Genomic DNA, 12,009 nt, shown 5'->3' with positions numbered 1-12,009 from the left:
TCTGCTTAGACCACAGGCAGTCTGCAATTACCAAAGCTGGAATTTGAACGCAGGGATTAACAGACTTCATGAAAAAATCCTCTTGGGTTTGCAAGTCAACACAGTGATAGGAGCATCGGGTTTGCATCACGTCTAAAAGGTGGTGTCTGTGGCAGTGCAGCACCTGATAAGCCTCACGCTGAGTACACAACCATGAAGCAGCTTCCTATTACTGGAGAGTAACATTTCTTTTCGAGTAACAGCATTATTCCCCAATAGCCAGGGCCAGTCTTTTAAATCTCAGAGTTGCATCTGGGAACTACAGTGAATTCTGATCTATAACATTAAAAGAAGATGGAAAATCACTTAAATAGACTTTTGAATGAAATGCTAAATGTCATTTGAATGCCTTCTTTTCCTGCAAATGGTCACTGCATTGAAGAAATTATAAGCAAGCATACAGCCCCCTCTCCTGTGAGTCTCTTCAGGATAAAACACCGTTCATTTTCCTGAGTAGCGCAGGCAGTGTAATTGGCAGTCAGCGTGCTGTGACAAACCCATCACTGTCAATTCAAACTAGGTGTAGAGGAAGTTTAAAGCTAATAGTGCTGTGAATTGTCATCCACAAACAACATACAAATAGCATAGGACCCTTACTCATCAAATTGCATTATATTAATTTTGCAGTGTATTTTATTCAGTAATAACAGCAGCAGAAGAGACCCCTTTAAACAAGATGAGAACAAGATAAGAAATGATGTGCTGAGCCCTGCAAGATAGGAGCTTATACGCGGTGCATCTCTTGACCTGTTAAAAGACCCACACTACTGCTGGCTTTCTTTGGAGTTGCCTTCCATGTGCTTAACTGCAGCCAGCACAGCAGTAACTGGCAGAAAGCGTGCATTGGATGCTCACTCCATAGTAATGAGCAAAATATTAGGAGCTATTTCCCCCGATGTTTGATATGGCCATAAAACTGATGAGGATCTGCAGAGAGCACAGATGTCCATCGCTGCAGTTCCTTGAAGGCAAGAAAAAGCAAAAAGTGCAAATAACTCCCAGAGCTGCTGGGTAGGAGCTGATAGCAATGCTGGCCTCGGGCGAGGACCTGGTTGACAATATGCAGGAAGGAGGTGTGTGAAGATGCGCACTTGCTGCCTGGCCTGGAGGAGAATCATGCTGCTATTCAAAAAATGTCTCTTTAAGAAGTGGCTTAGCTGTGCCTCTGGTCACCCGTGCTCCCATTGCAGCTGGAATTTAATCTTGCAGGAGCACATATCTCCCTTGTGGAGTCGTGTTGGCTCATTGTAGGACTCAAGCCCCCAGGAGGTAGCTGACTGCGTTTTCAAAACTCTCCTTCTTTACATATTTACACATCAAACACTGTCCAAGAAGCGGCGGGTTGCTGTGTTTTTGTTTTGTTTGGTTAAATTCTTATTGAGAAAAGCTTCAAGAAAATAATGTCCTAAAGAATTTGGAGGGGAGGGAGCAAGAAGAAGGAACAATCCTAGCAAACAGCTGGTGGCTGCACATCTGAGTCAGCCAAGAAGGAGAAACGTGGGAGAAAAGAGTTATTGCGGGCTGGAGTACAAAGCTGTTTCAGAACAAAACATAAACAAAAAATCCCCAAATCTATTTATGGGCAAGCAGGCTGCACTTCATTCTCACCCTTGCCCAAGTCATCTGCATGTACCAAGGTTCTTGCTGAGCCCTTTATGGAGCAGTCAGCATGCTCTGACCACCACGTTGTCAGTGACGGTTGTATAGAAGCACAAGTTAATTGTAAAAAATGGGATGAATAATCTCCTTCACCACTTTGCCTTTCTCCTTTGTCCCAAAGTTTCTCTCCTGTGCTCCTTCAAGACTCCTCCAGCAAGTGTTGCTTTGGGTTCCTGCTGCTCTACTCAGTTAAAGTTACATTCCCTTGTAGAGCCTTGATCCCCCAAGCTCTTGCACTGTATCCACAAGAAGTGCAGGACTAAGTGCTAGTAACAGGCTCACCCAAGAGCAGCAGTAATTTGCAGGCTCCGTATGAATTCCTTCTCCCCTGGTCAAGGACTGTGCGGAGAACTCACATGTGCATTGCCACGTGCTCCTTGTCACAGCAGCGAGGTGACAGCTGTACCTTGGTGTCCATTACTAGGGAGAATTAGCTTCAGAGCACTTAATGATGCATACGTTGCCCTGTTCTGTAGTCAGGCCAGCTCTTCATATTTGGTTTAAAATCAAAGGCAAAGGGAGTTCTGTGCCTGACCTACTTCAGCTTGCAAGGGATGAGTTGACATCAAAGGAGTCCCCAGTGATCTCCACAATAAATACGTGGTGATCCACGTGAACAATACCCTGTCACCTTAACCAGATCCAGAAATAGTCTGCAGAGGGAGGCGAATCCTCAAGATGAGTTTAATGCATCTGGGCTGTGCCAGTTCAGAGAAAAAGAGCTCTTGGAGTGGTGGATCTCACTTAAAGGCAGCTGAGGACAGAAGGGAGACTCACGGGGTCTTTTGTGCACGATAGGCCACTGAAATCTCTAAACTGGACATCATTATGCTGCGACAAACATGGATTTCTTTGGATTATCAGCGTAACCCAACTGATGATTAGGTGAAAGGACTGAGCCAGATAGAAGAAACAGAGCTAAATAAAACGTTCTACCTTCACCTTGCCTTCATGCTTCGATATTCTGCCAGGACTGGTTGTCCTTTGTGTATCATATCCACCTCCAGAGTAGCTCCTTGGAAGAGGACCCATTCAGGAAAAGCCAAACTAGAAAATCTGATTTTCCATCTTCTGGGTCAGCCAAGCAAACTAGAAACCCCAAAATAAAACACAGCCAGTCTCCTTCTAACTGTTATTTCAGTGTGTTCCTCCCCCAGCCCATCGCTTTCCTTTCCTCCTGGGCACGGTCAGCACTGGCTGCAGGCAGCGCGTTGGGTGGGGAGGACGCTCAGCTGGGAAGAGCAAGTGCAAAGACATCATCACGCGGTGCTCGGTCTGTCCTGCTGGTCCCATTTATCAGGCACGGGCAAGGGAGAAACAATTGACTTTTTCTGGGAGATACATGAAAGAAAAGAAAAAATGCAGCAGCACAAACAGACACTAATTATGAGCAAATTAGGAAGAATTTTCTCACTGACATCACGTGGTCCCTGCGCACTTGCAGCTCCACAGCCCAGCCTCTCCTTAGCCTCTGCGCGCTCCCAGGAGAGCCCCTAATGAAAAAGTCAGATGAGCTACTTTCATTCTGTTGGAAGTAGCCAAAGCAATTTCAGGAAGAGGAAGGTGGGGGCCTGCTGCAGTTTGCCAGAACAATCTGAAACATTCAACTCACGTCTTTGCAGCAGCGATATCTCCCTGACAGCCCTTAAAATCCAGAGGGGGGGGAAGCTGGGAAGTGGCAGCACATGGTTTCCATGCAGTCTCTCAGCCAAGCCTGCAGGTATATTAACTGGTGGTTTTCTCCTTTGAAAAGCAGGCAAAGGGGACAGACAAAAATCCTAGAAAGCAGTCTGCTCTGCTGAAAATTAAGCAGTTCATTGCTACACATTTTCTTTTGAACTCTGTTTAAGCCACAAAAAATAGGAAGGAGAGAGACCAGAGAAAACCCCCTTTTTTCCCAAAGCTTGGCTGCAACAGGGATGAATGGCAGATCTGGGAAAGATGGTACAGAACTGAAACAGAGACAGCTGTCTTCCTACAAGGTCAAGAGGGACGTATCTAAAAGTGACTGTAGGAGGTTAGGAAAACCAAACCAAATTGCACTGTCATTTAACCACCAAATTCCCAGTAGGGTATGTCAAGCACTCTGATTCTTCTTACTATTTGCTTATGTAGTATACAGCTGAACGGTTTCTCTTCCATGTGCTTCCACCCCGCTGGCGTTCCCAGCCTATGCGAGCGGCTTACAATGGAGCAGCAGGGTGTGGGCACCAAAGATTAGGCAGGGGACCGATAACTGGTGAGCCTGCTTCTATTCCTGGCCATGGTACTGACTCACGGAGAGACTTTGGACACTCAATTCATCCTGGCATCTGCTTCCCCAGAGGTACCGTGGGGACAATGCTGTGCACCCACTCCACGGCAGCCTGGTGTGTAGTGCTGCGCAGGATAAAACAAAAAGCAAACAGAACAAAGCAAAGCAAACCACCCAAACAAAATCAGCTGGGGTCAAATTCAGTGTTCTGTTCAGCCTGAAACAAAAGTTATTTTCGCTCATTTAATTTAAATCATTTTTATTTCTTTCCTTTTAACAAAAAAAGAAAGAAAAAAAAAAGAAAAAAAACACAATGATCACTTGCAAGCTGAACACAGAATAAGTGTTTTTACTTAGGGGGTGAATTTCATCCTCTTTTCCCCCATATCACTTGACCAGTCCATACTTGCATTAATGACTTTCAGATCTACATTACAAAACATTCACCTGGCTCAACTTGCAGGGCTCTGTTTCCATTAAGTACCGTACAAACATCAGATGAAAGATTCTGAAGTGCAAATTATTTTTGCTTTTCGAAAACAGAAAAAGTAAATTGAGAACGAGTGGCCTCTCTGTGAATAGTTTTAATGAAGCCCCATGTCCAGCAAAGTACATAAGGTTGAGACTAAATGCCTCACTGGGCCACTGTATGGTATTTTAATGAAGTGCTCAATGTGAAAAGATGTTTTTGAAACCCAGTCTAGATGGTAGTGGGGAAGGTGTGTAAACAGCATTTCAGTCAGAGGTCACCGAAAGTAAGGCGAAGTTTCTCTGCAAATATAGGAAGCCTTTCTGTGTGCTGCCCTCTACATTTGGGTGCTTCTCTGGGTGACAAGTGTGCAACTCCCTAACAACATCTGCAATGTATTTAGAGGTAGAAGGGTTTCCTGCAAAAGGGGCAATGCCAGGGAGCCAATGTCCCAGTCCTTTTCTGTATTATTTGCTCCTAATGCCACAGACTAACCATTACACAAGGAAGTAAGGTGAGATTTACATAATGCTGATCAATTTGAAACTTACAGTAAGCAGAACTGCTTTTTGATTGCATTTCACAATGCAGTAGCAGCGAAGTCTTTAGTTATTCAGGTCATCTCTCACACCAGCAAGCGTGCCTCTGCAAAGAGGGCTGGGGATACGATCACACTTTAAGCCAGAGAGGACAAAAACCCATTTATTTCAATATATTTAAAGCCATCTGAACATTGCACATTGCAAAAGCAGCCAGAGACGAGAAAGCTTTTAAGGTTTGTTTGGCTTCTGCTTGAGGAAACTCAGCATGGGGAGGGCAACGGCCAAGGGATGGGAGGCAGAGGCTGGAAGTAAGCAGGCAGATCTCTGGGGAACGGGTGGGAAGCGGAGAGTGGAATGGCGACGGATACTTCAGGTCAGGAGTGGAGTGTACTTAGTGCTCTCCTCTTGCAGCTCAGCACCAGTATAGCAGACAGGACTGCTGGGTCGGGGCAAGGCTCCACAGGGAGGCGTTCGGTGAGCCCAAGGCGAGGGTAGCAGAGGGCACTGGAGGTTGGCACAGCCACAGAGCTTCAAGGAGAAGGGAGGGCTCTGCTGCACTTACTGGGTGAGGCAAGGTGTGTTGCAGGGTGCCGTGCAGAGGCAGCTTGCTTCTTTACAGCTGTTGTAGTGCCATTAGTCCAAAGCCTGCTAGAGCTCTCCACTCCCCACAGCTTTTTTTTTTGCATGCTTAAGAACAGCTATACACATGCAAATGTATCTGGGTTGATGAAACCGGTGTTTTAGATGCATAGTTTAGGGTGCAAGCAGAAATATACATGGATTCTGGCAGTGCTTACCGATGGATTTGTACCCCAAACCTTTCCCCACACCTACCCATGAGCAAAGATACACAGGAGTTTGTGCATAAGCCACCACGCTGCTTAGTAAGCAAACATGAAAGAGAAAGCAAAGCAGGGCTTGGAGGAGGAAGAGAATTATCTAAGAAATACACCAGTAGGTGTAGAATAGATAATCACTGGCTTTAGGTTAAAAACTCCTCATCATGCTAATGCAGAGAGCCTTTCTGCAGGCGAGACTGCTGCAGTTGCCCACTGAGCCAACTACCTCGTTACTGCCCAACTAAACCCAAACGGCCAGTAGCTAGCATGGAAGAGGTGACTGAACAGACTCGAATGTTTCGAGCACTGATGGAGGCAACTGCTGCAGATAGGATCTAGCTGAGAAGTGAGCCAAGTGAACAAGAATGCTTCCTTCAGCTGTCTTCACGGGCACAGTACGTAAGATGGCCACTGTGCCCCCTGTGCATAGGGTGGGAGAGTTTTCGGTTGAGGAATATCCCCCACCACATCCTACATCCCAAATCCGAGGCGTGCTGGGGCCAATGCCAGCAGCCTTAAAAGCACAAAGAGGCTGCTTTCAAAACTACGGAAGGGGGGGTGACACTTACAGGACGACTCTTACAGGATGACACCTACCACCATTTCAGTCGACGCAGGGGAAACAAGAGAGAAAGAGAGACTTAAAAATTGCTTCAATTTCTGAGTGCCGTGCCCGTAATTACCTATTACCCCACGCTAACTGCGTTGTAACGCACTCTGAAAGAAATGACGGGGAGGCATTTTTAGCCAGCCCCTCAAGTTTTAAGAAAATAATTGCTTAAACCTCATAAATACTAATTATTTCAATTGATGAATCATTTTGACTCATTCTAGGTTTCAAGTAATATTTAATAGTGCCATGCAGTAAAGTAATTGCGGAATTAGGAATTCATTTGTCACTCATGTGTGTTCTTATTTTAATTAGATCAAGTTAAAATTATTATTTCTTTTTTAGAAGGATAATTTAAATGACATTCAACGTGTTCATCATTTCACCAAGAAAAATCAAATTTTCAAAGATCATAATCAAACTTACTTTGTCCCCCACACTCTTTCAAACAAACACAAACACAAACACACAAGCTTACTGTCCCTCTCCCCAGGTGTGTGAAGCTTTGTTCTTTCAACTCAGAAAACATAACACTTGAGCAACCTTTCACACAGAACTTGAGCCGTTTTTTCTGAGTGAAAATTACACATTTGAGCTCAGTCCAAACATGCAGAACAAAGGATTTGAGACTGCAAAGAAAACTGTCTGAGACCATGAAAAATGTGCTTCTGTCTCCGGGGAATTATGCAAAATTATTTTTATGATCAGAAATAATTTAGTGGTGGGAAATGAGATGCTAGTTACATGGAAATGCAACATTAGTGCCAATAATTTGTCCTGTGAATTGCCCGTACACCCACAGATCTCCGAACACTTGCTCAGTGATACATTGCATAACGCAGCAGTCACACGGGGCTGGAAGCCCTGCTTCCACTTTACAGATGAGGATGTGTTTTTGAGAGTCTGAAAAACTGTCCTGCCCGCTCCCTTCTTCATCTTCTCCATCACAAAAAGACAACCCCTCGCCCTGTCTGCAAGGCTAAAGGAGTGAGGAGTTCATTTCTGGAGCCTGGTAGGACATCACCTGCAGGCAGAGTGGGGAACAACTCAACCAAAGGGGATCAAACCCACAAAACAGAACGCAACAGCAAAACCAAACAAATCCTGCCATTTCTTTGTTGTTTCTGTGGTGTGTTTCTTTAAGTGAAATACTAATCAGGACCTAATCCAGGTTCTCTAAAGCAGCGAATGTTTTACTATAGAATGGGAGTTAGGATATGGCTGAACCAGCTACAGTCAATGCTCCTTTCCTCTGGTGGAGAAGGAAATGCTGATGTATTTCCAGGCACCGATGAGGTCAGAAGCTCTTTCAGAGTCTGACCTGGCAGCCATGAGAAATGGAAAGCGAGGATCCCGCCGAGACATGGGATCAGAGTGGTCAGTCCTCTTGCAAGAGTAGCGGGCTGGGAGGGGAAAAAATAGGAAAAAAAAAAAAAAAGAGGGAAAGGGCACAAGATTGATGAGGTGGGCAGCAGCTCCTGTTTATATATCTGGGGCCTCCTTGACAGCAGAAAAAATAAGTTAGCCCAAAAAATAGAAATCTAATCTGCATTCACTTCCCAACTTGTCAAAAGCCCTCAGCATAAAGCAGCTCACAGAGGTGTTCCACAGAGGGACCCCAACCAATAAATCTGTTTGATTTCCTGTTATGAGAAGTAGACAAAGAGATATGGCCAGGGATGGGCAGAGCTGTCTGCACAAGGGAAGAGCCTGTGCTTTCACCCCAATCTCAAACCCACCCTCTCTGAGGTTATGAAAAGTTCAGTTCACTTTGGGGATTTTTTAACATTATTTCTCATTTTCGCATGTTCCCGTGGGAGCTGGAAGTAGATGGGACAAAGCATTGCTTTCCTGCTGGCAACAAGCAGCCCTGCAAGTGTCACACATAAGTTGGCTCTTGTGAGATTTCCAGCCCCAGGGTGTGATCTTGCGGTCCCTCCAGATGCGAATAACGCAGTGACATTTTTAATGGTTTTGCTGTTTCTCTGGCGAGGATGTCTTGGCATTATTCTACAAGGGGTTTCTCCCTGCCACTTCTTCCGTGCCTTCTTCTCGCCCTCATCCAGTGTGTGCTACACGTAAACAGAAAAGGAAAGCAAAGTTTTCAGATCAAAAGGACTCCTTTGCACAGACCCTGCGGAGAACCGTGCACAATGATAACAGCGCTGCAGAGCAGCAGTTGTTTGATGAAGTTCCTCTCAGGAGGTGACATCAGAAGTTGAATGCTATTTTGTCCACGGTACATACACTAACAGCCTGATCCTGCAGTCCCCAATCAATAGATGTTCATGGCACACCATTTCTAGAAGTGTAGCAGGTCCACGATGGCACTTGAAAGCAATTAGGATGAATGAGGCAGTGTCTTGATGCATTTTCTGAACCATCCGAACTGGTGCCCGTGTTCCTGTGTGCATGTACTTGCAGTATTGCCGGTAATTGCCCTACAACTTCAGCCTCACTAAATCATCACTGTTAGTGGTGACAGCAAAGGGTTTCAAAACCGATAGAAGCAGGACCACAACCACGGATGTAAACTTGCTCTTTTGGGTTTATTTTGTTGATGTTGTATTGTTTTTTCTTCAGAGAGACCCAAGATCTACGAAAAGGAAACTGATTTCGATAAGATTGAGCGGGTAGAATTAAGAAGCAAACACAAAATCCAGTGCACCGTAAGCGGAAATCCTGACCCAAAGATCGAGTGGAAGTGGCAGCCCTGCAGCCTCACAGACACCCTGTAAGTGCCCATTCGGGGAGCTCTCGCCTAAAGGTGAACATAATGCCAAACAGCCTGGTGCTTTCAAGTCAGCTTTGCTTTTCAGTCCATCTTATTTCTTTTAACTAAAAATCACAAGCAGTGATTCCTCACCCAAAGACTGCAGGGTTATGAGCCCAACAGATTTCTATTGCTTATGATCTTTTTGCAGTTACAAGCACCTTCTACAATATCCAAATAATCAAATAAGTTTAAAGTGACTAAAGATCAGACTTGAATGTTCTTTAAGTCAACTAGCAATGTCCCTCTGACTTACCACCATCTCCCCTTGCACCTCTTGGGTACAGCCTATACAGAGAGTTTTTCTGTGTAGAGGTAACACACGTCTTTTGCCTCTAAGAGCTATCGTCAGACAAACCTGCCAAAGACTTGGGTTCCTTTAGTTGCCGTATGGACTTTTTGCCGCTTAAGAGCGCATGCTAATCGCTGTCTCCCGTGGAAGCACCTGCACTGCCCAAGGTGCCGAAGGTAACCAGGCCTTCACGCCGTACTGAGGGCCCTTTGCTGGGGGTCTGGAAGTGGCCTCAAGTGTCAAGAAACAGAAGGAAGTCACTGGGTCAAAACTGTCAGAAAGGAAGGAGGCAAGTTAAAATAAAAGATGCCGTTTTTGAGATTCACCTCATACAAATAGACACTTTCTTTCCTCTTGCTATGTAAGCAGGGTGACCTGCGGGGAGAGGTCTTGGCTCAGCTCTGAGCGGGAAGCACCAGGGGCCACAGAGGAGCCAGGTGTAACCATTCTGACTGCACCTCAACTCTGCTCTGCAACGAGAGCGGTGAGGGCAGGTTTTCCATCCATAAAAAAAAAAAAGAAGGCAGATCTAGGAAGCGAGAGAGAAAACTGATGGATGGTTTCTTATTTTCTCACTGTTTCAATGCTTTTCTGAATGCTGCGAATGACAGATGATCAGACAGGGAAAAGCCACAAAGAGAAGCTCCTTTCCCAGGCTCCCTACAGCAGCAGTTGCAAAAAGGTTAGGTGATGTTGTCTCAGGTTGGGTCAAAGAAGGGACCCGATGTCCTTCCACAAGGGACGTAGCCTGTTACCTTGTTTAGCACTTGGCCAGGAGTTACATTGCACCTTTGGGAATTACATGGCAGAGATTTGGAGGCTTAGGTAGGGTGGCTGGCATCAAGGCACACAAGCTGAAGCTGCTTCTTCGGAGGTGTTCGACCAGAGCAGGGCGGAAATACCATAAGGAAACATTGTGCAGTCACAGGAAAGCCACAGAGATGACATGAAATCTTTTCCAGACCTTTCTGTCCAGGGAGAGAAAAGTGCTCATGAATACTTAATTATGCCAGTTTCGAACCAGGGACCTGGTAGCAAAAGACCTCGTATAACCCTTGTTCCAGCTCTCTGACTCTGATCTTATCAATTTAAATACAATTGCAGAGTGGCGTCTACCTCTTCTGGCCCCCGGGGCAGCCTTATCTTTTTCCAGCAGAAGCTGTAGGAGGATTCCTGTGGGAAATGACACAGCCCCCATTTCCTCCTGTTGTCTCACTTCCTCTCTCTCTCTCTTTCTCTCCCCCCTCCTCACTGGTGCACTTTGAATCCCCAAACTCGATCATTGTTCCTTAGAGCTGTGATGTGATTTGCTTCCGTTGAGTTTTTTCCCTTCGTCCTCAAGACGGCATTGTGCCCTGCAGGAAGTCTCACAGGGCATCTTCTAATTAGGCTGTTCGGAGAGCTATAAATCCTCCCTTAGCCCAGGGTGTTGATCATGTGTCTTATGCGTATTTGGCTAAGGCATGGCTGGTTTACAGACTCGTTTTCAGCAGTATCAGCCCTTGCTCATCACCTAAAGAAGTCTATATGCATTTTCCCTCCCACAATCGTAATTTGCTACTGTGGGCTCCAAGGCTGCTGGGACTGGCCGTGGGCAGAGGAGGTGATAAGGACACTTCTTTCTGCAGCGCATCGTGATGACTTGCACAATGTCCAACTGCAGCTAGGTGTGGAACTGAACTGACTTCACCAGCTTGCTGTCACAGGGTCACAGGGCCCCGACACCTACCCTGGACTGGAGCTGCACTGGAAATTTGAAAATAAGAAATTTCCTGGAGTGGCACAGCTGGCAGTGCCCTTAGCCAGCATCCCTGGAGCTCCAGCCTGCCAAAGCCTTTGTGCTCCAAAGCTAGAGAAGGCTTGCGGATCTGCTCAGTTATTTAAAGGGTTGGTGTTAAAGAAGACAGAAAAGCCCTTTACCTTGGGTGGTGCAGTTACAGCTTGCAGCATGACATGTGCAGCATGCCATACACTGCTCTTCACCCGTAACTCAAAAATTAAGATTGAGAACTAACAGAGATATAGCTGTCTTCTGGTGAATATGCAATATTAAAGGAGCCTTCTGATATTGCTAGCCCGCTATTTATCCGTTCCACTCCCTCAGCCTGCATTTTATGTCAGAAGGCTCAGCAGACAGACAGCCATACTCAGTAACACCCATCCCCGCACACTGTTCTGAATGACTGGCATTTTGAAGTTTGAAATGCACTGCAGGTGCTCAAAAGAACACTTAAAGAGCCATAGCTGCATTGAGCTGCAGTATCACTCTTATTAGCCAGATTAAACGAACATGATATTATTAGGTGTCCAGTATTTTCTTTTTTTCAGTCTTCAGAATGTCTGGGGACTATCCTGGCTGCTCGTGCATTGATCTTTGGCCACCTTTGTGGAGGTGGCTCCTAAATACCTTTAAAATGCTGTGATGGAGGAATACAGCGGTTTTAGAAAGAGGTAATGATCTCTATCAGCAAGAGCGTTTTAGAATTTTTTAAGACCTAAGACTGTAATGTAAGAATGACATTCGCTCATTTA

The 12,009-nt window shown here is 45.6% G+C and overlaps 1 protein-coding gene across 2 annotated transcripts in view; it reads left to right on the top strand.

Annotated features, from left to right (window-relative positions):
- LOC106038554 (vascular endothelial growth factor receptor kdr-like) overlaps positions 1 to 12,009 on the top strand; it is a 137,260-nt gene that overhangs the window by 66,887 nt on the left and 58,364 nt on the right. For both annotated transcript variants that reach the window (XM_048070545.2, XM_048070544.2), the window contains exon 10: positions 8,996 to 9,146. In XM_048070545.2, the coding sequence (XP_047926502.2) occupies positions 8,996 to 9,146 (151 nt within the window). The remainder of the gene's footprint in view (positions 1 to 8,995; positions 9,147 to 12,009) is intronic.

Source organism: Anser cygnoides, chromosome 13 (genome assembly GCF_040182565.1).
Source record: "Anser cygnoides isolate HZ-2024a breed goose chromosome 13, Taihu_goose_T2T_genome, whole genome shotgun sequence".
NCBI lineage: Eukaryota > Metazoa > Chordata > Aves > Anseriformes > Anatidae > Anser > Anser cygnoides.
This window is presented reverse-complemented; position numbering and strand designations above follow the sequence as displayed.